This window comes from Melospiza georgiana, chromosome Z, assembly GCF_028018845.1.
Source record: "Melospiza georgiana isolate bMelGeo1 chromosome Z, bMelGeo1.pri, whole genome shotgun sequence".
Taxonomy (NCBI): domain Eukaryota; kingdom Metazoa; phylum Chordata; class Aves; order Passeriformes; family Passerellidae; genus Melospiza; species Melospiza georgiana.
Window position 1 is genome coordinate 34,543,374 of NC_080465.1, and position 16,661 is coordinate 34,560,034.

The 16,661-nt window shown below is 39.0% G+C and overlaps 1 protein-coding gene across 1 annotated transcript in view; it reads left to right on the top strand.

Moving 5' to 3' along the window:
* Positions 1–5,044: 5,044 nt before the first annotated feature.
* Positions 5,045–16,661, top strand: part of FREM1 (FRAS1 related extracellular matrix 1) — a 56,472-nt gene continuing 44,855 nt past the window's right edge. The window contains exons 1-7 of the mRNA XM_058044090.1: positions 5,045–5,272; positions 10,307–10,401; positions 10,951–11,252; positions 11,757–11,953; positions 12,620–12,943; positions 14,343–14,451; positions 16,234–16,365. Coding sequence (XP_057900073.1) covers positions 5,045–5,272; positions 10,307–10,401; positions 10,951–11,252; positions 11,757–11,953; positions 12,620–12,943; positions 14,343–14,451; positions 16,234–16,365 — 1,387 coding nt within the window. The remainder of the gene's footprint in view (positions 5,273–10,306; positions 10,402–10,950; positions 11,253–11,756; positions 11,954–12,619; positions 12,944–14,342; positions 14,452–16,233; positions 16,366–16,661) is intronic.

Here is a 16,661-nt window from a genome sequence, read left to right on the forward strand (position 1 = left end):
AAAAAAAAAAGAAAAAAAAAAGGGAAAAAAGAGAACAACAAAGAGCCAAAGAGCAAACATTAGTAACAGCAGCTTAGTTTCTGGTCCCAACAGACTTAACTGGGAGAAGGGGAAAAGAAGATCTGGAGCTGACTGGCAGAGAAACATCGCTGAGTGTAAACACTACAAGGCATCTGTGAGTGCTTTTATCATACGAAGCCTGAAAGTATTTGTAATTTGTGACTCTGCAGTCAGGAGCAGTCTTGCACGCAAGGAGTGTTTGTTGTGGATTTTCAGTACAGAGAAAACTACAGCCAAGCTGACCAGAAAGACTGGAATTTCATCTATCTATCTCCCCTCCCCCTCTCTGCTTTCTCTCTGTCGCTCACTCGTTGGGTTTCTTTCTCTGCCAGCCTTTTAAAACAGAAATTACTGGGTCAGTGACATACATTTTTCCTCTTTTTCTAGAATGATCTCATGTTCAGCCTCCAGCAGAAACGCTGCTACCTGTAAGTATCTTATTCAAGTTTGTTGTACAAACTGAATGCTGTGGGGTTTGTGGTTGTAATAGTGCTTAACAGCTTGCAGAGTTCAGTTTGTTGCTGAATGCTGCAGCAGAGCAGCCAGACAGTAATTTTTGAGCTCGAGATGGATGAAAGCTCAGTTCTAACTTTGAGGAAAGCAGGCACTGGATTTTGCCAGTGGTTTAGTAGAAGCTAACTTGGAAGTTGGGATTCCAAACAGCTTACTTTATCCTAATTTGATATAAATTTCTTAACCATGCTGGCTTTTTTTCATCAGACATAATGAAACTTTGTGGCTTTAAAAGCTTGGAAGAGCTAAATAAGATTTATTTGCTTAGAATTGTCTTATTAATGAGAGACACAAATGTGATAAAAAGCTCTGAAACATATGCTAAAACCTTTTGATACTAGTAAGTCATTAAAAAGGATATATTTCATTTAGTTGGGATAACTTATTTTTTAAATGCATGTTTTAAAATCGTACACTTATTTTGCAATAGGGAACTGTCAGCATTTTTACATTTTCATCTTCATTCAGACAACTGATTAATCTAAAATAGGAAGAGGTTTATTAGTCATATGCATGCATAAAAGTTTACATGTGTCCCTTAATGTATGTGCTTACAAAGATTTTACATTTCCTGCTGATTTCTATGTATTTGTCTGGAATCATCACCTTTTAAAAACAAGTTGCTTTTACTGTGTTTTGCTGAGATATTCCAGCAAATTCTGCAGAAAATTATACACTGTTTCTTCAAATGGTTATTAGAAGGGTATTTTTAAAGTAATGTATTTTCTAGTTAGCGAATTCTACTAGTCACAATCTCAGCTAACTGAGGATTGCACTTTACCTTAGGCAAAATGCATCTCTGCCGTTGGCATGGGTCCAAGGTGCAACTACTTACAGGGTGTTATCTGCCATTCCTTAACTCAGCAAATACCTTGCCAGATACTTAGCTTACTTGGTGACCTGTAATTCCTGTTTGTGTGCATGGAACAGAACCATTAAATAGCAAACAGTCCAAGGGGTGCATGTGTTAAGTGCACATTCTCCTAATTTAATACCTCACAATCCTTTCATTGCCCCGTGCCAGATTTTAATTACTATAATAACATTAATCTTGTTTCCTAGAAATCATGGAAAGCTCTTGCTTGTTTTCTTTAAATGTGTCCTCAAGAATTTTTGTATGTTCTTTCTGTTTCTTGCAAACCTTTTCTGGTATTAATTAAAACAAATCAATCCAACTTCCAACCTACAACAATCATTCTCCATTATGCCCTTCCAGCTTCGCGAAAGCTTAGGGCAATTTTGATCCATGTGCTGAGGGTAATACCCTGGGAAACCAGAGATTTTGTCACATGCAGAGAAACTCTAGAAGTCTCATCCAAATCCCAATGAAGGCTTTAGGTGTCATTGAGACTTGGCTCAAAGCCACTTGTGATTACAGGTATTTTTGTCAAGTTTTAGTTATTAAAGCTGAGACTTACTGGTGCTGTGTCAGATTTTACTTTCAGTTCTTTTGTGTTGGTAGATAGCTGTCTAAATAATTTGTATTAATCTTTTACTTACATCAATGTAGCTCTGCTCACAATCAGACTCACTTGTTATGTTTGCAATTAACCATCTTAGATCTTAGCAGTCAGATGGCTCTGCTTTTTCAGCTTAGAGTCAGCATATGATTTAGGGTGAAAAGGACCTCTGCAGGTAACTGTGCCTACCTCTTTTCCCAAGAAAAGCCAGTTTTATGGAAAATTTTGCTCCAAACTTACATCAAGCAGCTTGGGCCTTGATTAGTTGTTTATTAAATAAACCTTGCTGTTTTAGTGTGTTTGTATGTCTCTTCCTTGCGCTCCAGGCACTCTTCTGTCAGAAGTCTAAAAATAAGCAATAAGGCTTCTCTTCTTCAGGCTGAACAAATCCAGCTGTGTTGGCCCCTCCTCATAAATTAAACCTTCCATCCCCACTGAGGAATAACAGCTCTACATGCTATATTACAGAACTGACTGTTTTGCTTCTGGGACCAAAGCTGGTAGCTTTCTGTGAGCTTGTACGCACACAGTGCACCTGGAGTTGCTCAGTTGTTTCAGTTGTTTTGGCATATAGACAGACCCTTAGAAAGAGAAAACAGCTTAATTTCACCTTAATTTCCTTCTATGTTGTTTGTGAATACCATTATTTCATTACACCACTACATAATATTAAATATTTTGGTGCACTTGGAATTAAACAGTCCCTTAGTTGTATGTCCTTTCTGGAGACACAGGTGACGTGGCAATGGGTAGCAGAGGAGAATCAGGTTCAGCTGTGATATTAAGGGCAGAGAAGTAAGGAGATTGTAAGGAAGTTCAAAGCAGCCACAAAATGTGACAGTGGCATCACCAGCAGCTGTGTATCTGCTGAAGAGCAGAAGACTGTCAATCAGTATAAGTACCATGTAGCACACATAACTTCATTGAAGCAATGACCTTCTTTACAGATAGGGAGGATGTTAATGCCTTGGCATTCACCCCAAAGCCTTCTCATTTTTATTGTCATTATGTGTTGAAAGAATCTCTTGCCATTTCATCTTGCTACGATTTTTTGTGTAAGTAATTGAGAAAGTGAGGTTGTACTGCCCAAGGTCTTCACTTGGCCACCTCAGGAGACAGTCCTACAGCATCCAAGCAGAGGCCAGTGGCTGCAACATGTGGGGCAAACATACAGTGATACAGGAGCTCTGTCTGCACCTTAAAGTAGTCAAAGCAAGACTGTAATACACAGTGACAAAGGGGCCAAATTTGTAGCAGAGAATATCTCATACATCCACCATGAAATTGATCAAAATGCTCCTGATTCCTCTTGAACACTTGCTGTTCTGTTTTAGATGCAGGAAAGGGCAGCATAGAAGCCACTGCCTGCACCCAAGGTTTAGAGCTGTATTCCATGCTGGGATTTATGGGGCAGGCACCAGAAACAAATGAAGCAGAGCCAAGATGCAGATGTCTCTGCATGAGTGTCATTTTCAAACTGGTGATGAAGCTATCTCTCAACTTTGACATCATTTTATGATAGCTATCCACATTGGAGTGGAGAAAGTCAAAATTATCCAGGCTTTAATTTTATAATTTCTGATGAGGCGCCATGTAAGAAAATGCCTGTGAATAAAGCTATTTTGCACCATATTTCTGTGCCTCAGCCTGCTATTATGGAGCAGAGAATAAGTGGCATTGTCATGAGATGCAAACCATGTATCAGAGTCATTAACTGTCTGTTAGCACTTTGCCAGGTCCTAGTCTGAAACTAAAATTTCTAAATGTTTTCTTACCTGAATTTTCTTCATTCCTCTTCCACTGGCTAGAATTCTACATTGTCTCTCAGATTTACTTCAGACTGGTATGGTTTCAACATTTTAAACCAAAATGGAAAGACTTTCAGATAAATACCTAGAAAACTAGAGTAAAAATTTGCATTCCAGACTACATAGTCAGCATACATCTAACTTTATATGTATGTGAGACTCATTATCTTCAATCTTAAACATGTGATGAAGTGAGTGGATCTGTCATGTTTAACTTTTGGAAGTGAATAATTTTACAGAACTTCTGAACTGCTAGTTATTTTTAAGTGAAATTTAAATCTGGGTGGATACCTATATTCAGTTACAGGCTGCTTAGAAATTCATTCTGCCAGAAACAGTACAGTGAACATTTACCTATTAACAACAACAAAGAAAATAAAGACATACAAGAACTTGGTTTTTAATTCACTTTCAGGAAAATTCCCTGTTGGTTGTAAGGTTGTGGCAAACAATTAGTCAGGGCATCAAAATTTTACAAAAAGGAATGTTGACGCTTTTCTGTCTTGGAATTCTTATGATCTTCTCAAATTTAATTAAATCAATATCACTTCCTGTTCTTTGTGCTGTAGCTTCAGTTACTTTGGAGGATTGTAGAAATTAGGCTTTTAAAAGGATTTCAGTAGTGCTTGTTTAATGCCAGAAAAAAAAATTTTCTTATGAGGTTATAAACATGAAAGATGAAGATTCACTGTAATTAGGGGCATGAGAAACTTGTATAATTTATTTTCTATATTATCTTGTCTTCTTTATCTCCGTTGATTTTTTTCTCAGACTTAGGGGTTGTCTGCTATTTTCTGATCATGTGTGCACTGAACGGTATTGAAATGAACTGCATTTGTCAAAAACAGTGGAAGTATTTTTTATGTTAGTTGTTTTGGTTTTATCCCTATAGTTGCCTGGTTCCTTATAGCAATTTCTTTCTCTTGTTTTTTTTTTAGGATTAACAAACCTTGAGAACACATTCATCATTTTGTAAGGCTTGACCAATCAATTTTATAAAAACCTAAGGATATTTTGAAAATATCTGCCCAATAACTGCCCAAATTTCAGTCAAGGAGAGCCTATTAATAGAAAACATGCCATACATTTTTAATCTGTGACTAATAATGCCTTAATTACATGGTGAAAGTCTGCTGGTGGAGGAAGAAGACTCCTTTTGTTAAGAAATTTTTTCACTGAAGAAGGCTGGCACCCCCCAGTAATATGAAGCCCTCTGAGAAAGGCTGGCTGCTTCTACTGTTGCCTGTCGTGTTAAGAGTTGTGTGCTCCTCCTTTATTAGTGTGAACCTTGGGGTGAAAGTGATGAAGGGACAGTCTGTCTTCCTGTCAGAAGAGGACCTCAACTTTTCCATCCCCAGAGAGAAAGATGTCTGCAAAGTAGAAGTGATCAGTGAGCCAATAACACAGAGGGTTGGGAAACTTACTCCACAGGTAATTGGGCTCTGTTTTTCTGCCTTGAGTATTGGTGTGTGCAGGTCTGGGAGAAACTACAAGAGGCTGCTTGATTGATTTTTGTTCTTCTTTTGGGTACCGACTAAAAGGCATGAAACTGAATGGGGTGTGGGATTCAGCCTTTTGCTTAAGTGGACAGCTGGCAGAGAACTGCAACCCTGAAATCCAAAAGCTGAGATCAGTAGCATGAGTGCACAGAAGTGAGTCTGGTCAGAGTCTCCTTTCACAAGTGAAGAATGGGTATTTCAAAACTTCCAGTTAGGAGATATCCTCCAGTCTCTCAGCTGCTTATTTTTCTCCCATGAGGGTAGCCAGTGCCCCTTGAATAATGCACATCCCACTACAGCATTTTGAATTTTAGTCACGGAGCCACTACTTAAGGACCAATTAAGAAAAAATAATCACATACAATAAGCACTTTGTGTGCATCATTGTTTGTTCTGCTCTGCAACAGCCAAATTGTTAGCAGATGGCAAATACATTAAAACTCCCCTGTTTTCTTTTCAAATGTCGAGCTTGTAGAAATAATGAAATATATTTCACATATGACTTTTCTGCTACTCATCTGCTTTACAAATTGCCCACCTGAGTTATAGCAGGAAGGAGCTGAACACAGTTTTCATGAAGATGTAATGTTATAGACAGAAGATAAATGGTTTTAATGTCATAACTAAGAAGGTTTTGGAGTTTGAAAAATTCTGGTTTGTGCCACAGCATATATTTTCATGTGCTTGTATATGAATATAGTTTTTAACCTCCTTTCCTGGGTTTTTGGTGTCTTCTGTGAAGATAGGTGAAGAAGCACCAATCTCAATAGATTTTTCAAAACTTCTGGCTTGGTCATCAGTATTATTTTTGCAAACCACTGACAAGTACTTCAGCTGAATCAGCCCTCCTAAGGAGCAGAGGCATACCAGGGAAACCAGGAAGACAATGTGTGATCTTCTCTAGAGACTGCCTTAAGTAGTGTAGTGCTTCTGCAGAAACTACCCAGGGCTTGTTTTCTGCCAGCCAGGGACACTGAGCTTAGTACCCCACCTCTACTTCCCCAGTGCAGGCTGGTCCTTGGCTCCCACAAACATAGAATCATTGAGGCTGGAAAGACCTCGAAGAGCAATGAGTCCAACCATTAACCCAACACTGCCAGGTGCACTACAAACCACATCCCTAAGACCTACTTATATTTAATTTTTTAATGTTTCCAAGTATGGTGATTCCACCATTTCCTTGGGGAGCCTGTTTTAATGCCTGTTTTAATTGCTTCAGTAAAGAAATTTTTCATAATATACAACCTAAAGGAGAGGAAGAAAGGAGGGACTTACATAGTGAACCTCTTCTGTAGGTAATCTGTCTGGCTGAGGAGTAATTTTGCTTTTAACTTCTGCCTCAGCTTCTATGTGCAGTAGGACCCAGGAATTTTGAAATAGCCACTTTGTCCTGTGTAACCCAACATCTTCCAAGCACATAGCTTTACAAGAGGTCCCAGGAGACGTGCATTCACTGCACCTTGTTTTCCAAACAACCTCCCCTCTCCCAGCCTCACATCTGTTAAGCACCTGCCCTTTCATGGCCCTGCATATCTGCCCAGGCAGCTGAGTGTGGCAGCTGGAGGCACACACGTAGAGGGAAGAGCTCTGTTGGGCTGGTGGCCCCAGGGCACCCGGCTGGACAAGGACTGTGCCTGCTAGTGGTGCCTGAGCTTTCACCGTTCCTGAAAAAAGGTGCCAGAGACCAGATCTCCTTGTGCCACTCATGGTCTTTCTGCAGGAAATTCTGCAGCCGGAAAATGTCTCTGGTATGATTTGGTTTGCTTCCATTAGATTGGGTAATGTTCTAGGAATGTATGACAATTTAATTATAAATTGTAATTGAAAAGCAGTTGAAGTGGAAAAATCCAAAGCCCAACAGTAATTAGGAAAATATTTAGATTTCCTTTGTCTTACCCAGTGAATTTATAGACAGAGTTGCCTGTTCATACAAAAGGAAAACATATCAGGAAACATAAACCAGATGTTTCTTTTTTGCAAAGCAGATTGTGTCTAAATACATATATAAACTGACTGTCAGTAAGTGGTAACAAACCTTTGTAGAAAGGTTCTAAATTTTCCAATCTCTTGTTACCAATTAAGATGTGCAACTAATGATGTCTTAAAAATAAGGACATTCATTCTTTGATATGATTTGACCCAGTAAGATGCATCCTTGAGTCCTGAGGGAACTGGTTGATGTAGCTGTGAAGCCACATTCCATAATATTTGAAAAGTCATGGCAGCCAGGTGAGGATGGCTACAGTAACCATCCTATAAAAAGGTAGATCTTTCCTGGGAATTATTGACCTGTCCGCCTCTGCTGTGTTCCTAGGAAAATCATGGAACAGATGCTACTAGAAGCTGTGCTAAGGTGCACGGAGGACAAGGAGGTGATTCAGGCCAGCCAGCATGGCTTCACCAAGGGCAGGTCCTGCCTGACCCCCCTTGGCTCTCTGTGATGGAGTGACTCCATCAGGGGGCAAGGGAAGGGCTCGGGTGTCTTTTATCTGGAATTCTGTAATCCCTTTGGCCTTGTCCCCTACAACACCCTTATGAAACCAAAATCCTACTGACTTTGAGGGCTCTAGACTGATTTATGTCAGTGAAGAATCTTACTTTCAGTGTACAACATTAAGCTTCTGAATCTACCATATGAGTGGGTTTTGTATATAATATGCATTTTTTTCTTTCTTCAAGATAGCATACCACATAACTACTTCTTAATTTTATTTTCCATTTTTGTAGACTATCACATAAAACTATCCATTTTATTACTTAAATATCATGTTCCTTTATATTAGTTTGTATTAAGAAAGAAAGGACATTAAGTAAGAAAAAGGAATATTTTTTGGTTTTGTTTGAAAAATAAAGCAGAGTACATATTTCTACAGAATTTGAAAATAATGCACAACAGAACAGCCACAACATAGTCAAAATTTTAATCATATGAGAGTAATTTTGTTTTCCACATATTGTTCTTGTCCTTCCTTTCTAAGCAGACCCAACAAATAAAACCAAGTGTACTTTCCATAAAACCACAGATTATTCCAAGAGGTTAATCCACATATATATATGTCTGAAAAGCAACCACTTCATCACTTAAAAAAACCCCAAAAGACAACTAAATAAAAGAAAGACTGTGTACAATGAACTTCTTGATGAAAGTTAAAAGCAGGCAATAAATTTTAAAATTGCTTGGAGTATAGAAAAATTATCACATTGCTTGAGCACCTGAGAATGGCTTCAGTGGAAGTAAACCCTTTCACTAATAATGAAAGCTGAGAAACTCCAGCTATTCTTCTGTTAAAGAAGGATGTAAGTTATATTTCTCTGTAATGGTTAGAAAGAAACAAAGTTCAATAATTCTTAAATTCTTTAATGTAAATGTCATGAGGTGCTTCAGTTAAGCATATATTAACAATTAATTTAGAATTATTACATAAGTTTTACACTTAAAGTCAGAGCATCCAAAGATTTTCTCTATGAGTTACAGTTTCCGTCAAAATTTTAGAACCTTACTAAAGTCTCTCAGCCATTTCACCATCGTCTAAAGTGGTTAGGGAATGAACACAGTTCATGCAAGGCATTTGCACGAATTGGCTCAAAGAATAATTTTCATGATTTTTTTGTCATATTTTAAAAAATTACTGTCATTAAGAAATTGCCTCTTCTTTTTTGAAAAAAAAAGGTGGCTAGTCAGTCAGCCATATACATATATTAACTGCTATTAGTTATGGCCTTATTATGTCTGTTAGTAAATGTTGAACAAATTCCACTTTAGTCTGTGGAAGTCCATGTAATCATTTGTGAATACTGCCCCAAATAATGCAATGAAAACTATGTTTAGATTCACAGTGAAGATTCACTTAAGAAATGCAGTGATTTTGGTTTCTTGCTGGCTAGAATATGCCTTTTCTCTCTGTAGATATGAAACAAGAGCATGTCCCATCCTCCATGGACTGTGTAGGGATTCCCTTTTATCACAAGGTTGACACAGTCTACCAATGCTAGGAACTTTCAGCTGGTGATTCAGTAAAGAAACAATACTGCAAGGGAATTTTAAATTGTCAGTGTTGCCATTTGCAGTATTTGAGAACATGGAAATTGTATTCCTCAGAATCCAAATCCCTTTTCCAAAGAATGGGTGTGTCAAAGCAATCTTTTTTCTATTTGCATCAGGCATATTTCCTCATTGCCTTGCTTTCACAAACCAACCAACCATTAAATAAATCAATCTGCCTGAAAGAAGTGTCTGCCTTAGATGGTTAAACTGTGGCCAGACAGACTCCCAGATTTTGCTTATATCAGGTATGTTGTCAGAATTAGTCCGTTTTGAATTAGCTGGTAGGAAAGCATAGGTATCTGCTTGCTTTTGTGCTGTGGATTACATTGATTTTGGGGATGGATGTTTGTATGGCACAAAGATGATGTCTGATCTAGAAAAGAGCAACTGGTACAAAGTCAGTATCACAAAAACTAGGAACAATTCTAAGTTAGCTGTGTCGTACTTTTTTGGTAGAATTGTTGTGGACATAAAGCAAGATTTACTATATAATCAAGCTATTGTCATGAGCAACTTTAAAAGTCAATAAGTCTCAAATTATAATGCTGGAACTGCTGGCTTTTCAGCTCCACTGCAGTTGTATATACTGCTCGATATATCCACAGCCTTAACTCCACAGGCTGCAGTGGTAAAGAAGGTGAGGTCAAACTCTTTGTTGTACTGGGGAGGGACTTGGCAGCCTGAAACAATCAGATACAACCTTTGCCCTTCTAATTGTGGCATGCAGGCAGCCCCAGGTCATGTGGTTGCTCTGGCTCTCACTGAGGGATCACAGTACTGGTGAATACCCATTCACAGAAACGAACTGCATATCAAACATTCTGCTAGTCTGGTTCCAGGCACTCAGAGAGAAGTGGAACAGGGGCTGTGAAGTTAACTTCTTCGGCAGTGTGGTGCCAGAATATTCTTTCTCCTTCATAGGTTTTTGACTGCCACTTCCTTCCTAATGAAGTCAAATATACCCACAATGGATGTCCGATTTTAGATGAAGACATGGTCATGCTTAGGCTGTACAGGTAAGCAGCACCAGCAGGTCACACTTCACTGTTACCAGGAGCCCAGCTGACCTTAGGAAGAACAAGCAGTCCATTTTTTACAGTTAAAGCATGTTCTGCTGTACATGATGTAACCACTTAGATCCACTAGCTGCATCATTAGTCAACAAGTGACCATCTGTTTACAGAAACATTTCTCACAATGTATTGCAGATATGCTCATTTAATGTGTATTATGTATTGCTGGCTTATTACACACAACCAGTGATTTTTCATTATGCTGTGGAAAGTGGCAATAGCACTTTCAGAATACTGCATGTTTGTTCTCTGTTGTCCTGCTGATAGGGACAGGTACTCTCATATACACACAGAGAGTAACATCTTCACACACACTCCCTTATAAGAAGGGGAATTTGGGCACCAGGATCTATGTTATGGTGATTCAAGGCTTGAGCACACAAGAGAGAAATCAGTTCAAGTAATTCTGTTTCAAAGATGAGGACAATGCCCAGATCACAAAGCAACAGAAGATGGCATGAAGCATAACTGATTTTCTTCTGTCCTTTGCAGGTTTACAGAAACAGAAACGTTTGTAGAAACATTCACCCTTCACGTGCAGTTACTTGAGCCAGACTGTAACATCATAAAAATGCGCTCCCATGCGTTGGAGGTCCCTGAATACTACGGTCTGTCCAGGGTGATTGACAAGAACATCCTCACCTTTGATTATGACAGGAAGATAAACTTGGACTGCACCATTTCCATAATCTCTTCCGAAACTCACCTGCCTGCTCATGGCCAGCTTTTTGCCCGGAAATTGCAGCAAGGGCAGTTTGGTGGAGATCAGCCATGGAGCCTCTTCCCTGGCACTAGTATGACTTGCTTTTGTTGTTTGCATTAGCACCTCCAGAGAGGTGCAGCAGATTAAGTCGGGAGCAGTGGGCTGTTTCAGACGTGCTGTGTAACAGTGGGTTGTGTGAAATTTAATGAACAGTTTGAGCTATTGTGGCACATGAAAGGCACATGAATTTTTTGTGAGGCACCATGCAGATCAAGATCTGGGTCAATAATTCCTTGACTGGATTCTGGCCATGTTTCTGGCCCATAGATGTGCGTAGGACCAATGTGACAACTTTGCGTGTGCCAAGACTCAGTAGAAACAGCACAGGTTGTTGCTGGAGGCAGCACCTAACCAAAACACCAAGGTAGGATGGAGTTGGAAGACATCAGAGGAAAACAAAATCCTGTAGGAGAAATTAGGGAAAGGAGTCCTCCTTCTCATCACACTGTCTCTCTCAGGGTTGCTTTAGCTACATGGGCAGGTTCCCCATGGTGGTTCTGCTCTGGTAACTTTCACTATTGCTTTTGGGTTACAGAGCACAACCTGGGCCAGCAGTGCAGAAACAGGAGCTGTGCACAGGGACTAGGAGACATTACCAACAAAAAGATGAGCTGTGAAGAATTTCTGAGGATGGGAATTCAGTATCGACACCTTGATCCCCCCTCACCTGACACTGATTATATTCCTGTGAGGTTGGATCTCTCAGATAGCAGAAGCAAAACTCTGCACAAGGTAGGTTTTTATGCAAGTTTATAATGTCTGACTGTCATCCTGTGGTTTCTGTTGTTGTTTCTTTTTTAATAATTTTTTCCTCCTTGTCACATTTGAAGAGAGATGGGGAGCCTTTAAATCTTTTCAGTTCTTAGAAATTTGCCAGCTAAGTTAATGAAAGGCATTATCTCCATGCCTCTATGATTAGACCACTATGGCTAGAGAGAAACACCTCTGATTGATTACTGTCAGACATAAGTAGTTTATCCTGAGAGAAAAATTAATTCTGGCATAATTCCACAACTTCTGTACAGCATGATCTGCACTGACTTCAGCATACACAGTAATTATAAGTTAAGAGCTCTGTGAACATATTCAGTTAATAATAATTAATAGCTTGTGCATGTTTCTGTCAGATAAAGTTATTCATTAAACTCACATCAAATTAAGGAAGTCATTTCAGCCTCAAATTAAGGACACAAATAAGACTAGTGAACCTGAAAGTCATATTCTTGATGTCTCAATATTTACTCTAGGCATTTTTAATTAAAATATTTTAATTTTTCTTTTCAAAATAATTATTGCTTTAACATGTACCCTGATTTGCTGTGTGAAGCTAGAAGAAATTTGATTTATTTTTTCACTTTACTTTGCCTTTTCAGTTGTCTCATTTTTTTTCTGTTGTAGACAGAGTATGCATGGCTCCCTGTTCAGATTAGAGGTGCTGTTCCCAACCAAAGACCCAAAGCTGCCCCAATGGCAAAGTTCATTCTGGAAGTAGATCAATTTATTTTAACCCCTATTACAACCACAACCATTGATGCTGAAGACAATGAAACTCCAAAGTCCCTGCTTATATTCAACATCACCAAGCCACCTCCACGAGGCTTTATCACTCACCTCTCTGACCACACCAAACCTATTGGCTCCTTCACGTGGAAGGATCTCAGCGACATGCTCATTGCTTATCAGCCTCCAAATAACAGCCACTCAGAGAGGAGGAATTATGAGGTAACAAGGGGATGTGTGAACATTTACTGGCTTTCACCTCCTTAAGATTATGTAAAATGGAAATAAATGTAATCACATGTAATGAACATTTTTCAGGGGAAAAACGTTTTTAAAACTATATGCAATACAGGAGCAGAGGCAAAATCTTTTACCACTTTCTCCTATGACACATCATCTTAACTAACACAAAATAGATGTTTATTGCTCATTCCATAAGAATTTCTTTGTACTGAAAACCTTTTATCCCCTCTGACTGAGAAATACCTAAACAGGTTTGTTTTTTTTTTTAGTAGGAGGAATAGTGAAATAACAGTGCTTTTACTTCTACCCAAGAGGCTTTGGAAAGATCAGTGGTGCCTTTTCCACACAGCTTTTATCCCTGCATGATGTTACTGATCTCTGTGACCTGTGCAGAGGTGACATATTTAAAGTCGTGAAAGATAGACCAGGTAAAGGCCGGGATTGCTCTTTGGCCTTACAGCCTACCTGCTGTGATAATGAGGGTTTAGGGATAACAAAAAAGGGCTCCCAACAGTTCCTGCTGGGAGTAGTAAAAGCATGTCACTAACACAGAGAGCATGATGGAAATGATGAATGAGGTCAGACTTCTGTCTGCAGGTTCTTGAGTGAGTTATGAAATACTGTCTGATAAGTTACTTCAGGAATTATCCAATCAAAGCAAAATGGTTGGTACTAAAGCAATAAAACTGAACAAACAAGAAATCAGAGCAAGATAAACTGAGGAAATAGTCGCCTGGAAAGCAGAGCAAGCAACAGCAACAGTAACTGGCAATTGATGCTGGCAAGACTTGTCTCACCTTTTTTTTCTTGGCTCTCACAGGAGCCCCATTTCCTTGTTTCCTAAAGTGAGGACCAGACATCCTACCAAAACATCTGCTCCTTAAGTGCCTCATCTCTGTTCTGCTTTCAGCATTGTCTGATTGCAGGTTCAAGAATTTGACAGTTCTGGAATCTGAAAGCTCAAGAGTTTGATTTTTTTTTTTTTAATTATTTTTTCTGCACTAGTGCATATATTTTCTGTCATACCTATTTCGGTCCTACACATCTTAAAAAATCAGGAAATGTCTCCCTCACTTTTTATTAGTACTACTTTAAAAAAGCTGTATATTAATTGATGATTTAACTACCCCCAAAAAAATGAAAATTACACACACTATAAACTAAGTTTCACAGAATTCACTGCAAAGAGCAAAGAAGGTTCAGTTTTGTGCAGAACTTCTGTGGCTCTTTTTAGAAGCTAAATCAAGTTTTGTTTATTAACATATTATCAGATAATAACCTGTAAGATCTCTCAGAAGAGAATGCACTATATGTGTTTTGGAGTATATGTGTTTTTGTTTCCAGTTTTCAATAAGCATTTTATCTGTTTTCACAACAGGTGGAGTTTGAGGTGCATGACTTCTACTTTGAAAGGAGTTCATCAATCACTGTGCATCTTTCTATCAGAACAACAGATACAAATGCCCCACGGGTTTCGTGGAATACAGGTGACATCTCTTATGCTAAGTTAATTTTGCTTCAGAATCAATAACATTTTGGCACAAATATTTGACAAAGCTCTAAAAATCAGATTTACACCTGGAGTCTAAGGATCATTAAAGTGAAGGAGCAGAAATCTATTTTCCCCTATATCCATTTTGGAGGGAACATGTTACAACAACTTCAAAAAGATCTAATGTCTTAACTGGAATGAAAAATAAAGAAAAAATAGAGTTACAGGAAAACTGTGATTTTTTCATATAGCATTTTCTTGAAGAATGGACTGTACATAAAAAGGTATGAATATTAAGGGCTACTCCTATGGAATAGGAAGAATGGAGTAGCACGTAGGAAAGACCAAGGCTTGTTGGTGTTGTTTAAAGTGGAAGTGTGCAAAAATTAACAAATAGGAAAAAGGGCATGATATACCACCAGCATTTAAAGCCTGGAAACCTTACAGGGTTAGGTCTAATTCAAACAGATTTATAATGCCTACACTGGAAAGGGAACAGAGTGTCTCATCTAGAGTGCATTGATATTTAATCATCAAAAGGAAAAAATATAAGATCAAACACGTCTAGAAGGTAACACCAGGGAAAGTGCAGTTTTCCTATGGTAGAAAAGGAAAGGATCTGAGCAGAAGGTGCCTCATGTCTTCCAGAGAAACCTCACCTGACATGACTATCTAATTAAGAAGGAGCACCTGTCCTCTCTCAGGAAGATCAACATATGTTTTTAACTCACTAAAAAATCTAAATGCCCAGTTTCAGACATTGTGAGATTTCAAGAACAATGCTCCTGTCAGTGCGAATGTCCAGAAATGTGCCTCATTAGATTATCAGATAATTAGAAACCAGATGTCAAGGAATCCTGCCTTACCTTTCAGATACCCCTCCCTGTGAGCCACAATTGCACTAGCCAAGACTGAAGCGATTGCACTGCTGGGACTGAAGCTATCCACAGCAGGTGGCTCCAGTGATCCAATGGATGTCCTGCTTGACTTCCCACACTCACCACACACATACAAACAGACAAGTTTCTGTTACTGGCTCAGTCTGGGTTTCCCATATTGGAATCCTTGCTGTCTGTTTCCTTTATGTAATTTAACTGTGGTGCAGCAGCACAAAATTACTTCAAACTGGGTATGCAGGGAGGGACCCCAAACACAGGAATCCCTGTCTTTTATACCCCCACAGTCTGTGTGTACTTGTTCCAGTGGTGATATTTGTTCTTGTTGCAGTCTCTGGGGGACCAGACAGACCCCATGCCCATTGATGGTTCTTTGCCTGGGGCTCCTGATGTTTCCCTCCCCCCAGGACACAATGTGCAACTTACACATGAAGCTACCTGCAACATCAGGATTGGTTATTTCTCTGAAAAAGATTCCTTAAAGACAATGAAAAAATTCAAGTATGTCAGAAGCTGTTATCAGACTTTTAGGTGGCCTTAAAATCATAGCATTATAGAAGTATTAAGGTTGTAAAGAACCTCCAAAATTATCTTCATCTGAATATCACCACACCCACTAAACTATATCATGAAGTGCCTTGTCTGCTTATTTTCTGAACACTTCCAGTGATGGTGACTCCACTACTGCCCTGGGGAGCTTGTTGCAAAGCTAAATTACTCTTTCAGTGTAGAAATTTTTCCTAATATCTAAACCTCCACTGGAATGCCTTTCACACATAGATGTGCAGATAGAATTAAATATTCTGAGTTTTTTCCTCTGGTTGGAAACACTTTTAGAAGTGTTAGATGCTGACAGTGACGTAACTCTCTGCTGTTTGTAGGACTCAACCTGCTAGAGGGGCAATCCCGACCCATCACATGGCAGCACTTCCAAATTGTAGACAACGATGACATCCAAAATGTTCGCTTGGTGACAGTTGATGGCTTACAGCATGGGCAGCTCTCAGTCAGAGGTAGGTAATTTCAACTGCAGAGACTGGAAAAATCTCCTCTGTGATAAAACAGCAGCTCTGCTCCCTCTGCTGACCACCTTCCCCTGCTACAACCACGCTAGGCATGCGTATTAAAACAGGAATGTTCAAAAAATTCAGTATTTAAACCTTCATTTTCTTAATGTATGTTTACACTCCAAAGGCAAAATTTTAAAGAAATCAGCTATTCTTTCATTGAGAAACATGACTTTGAAGAAACACAGTCAATACATTTTCAGTTCTTACATTTTTGCTTGCAGATGTTTAAGAATGCCAAG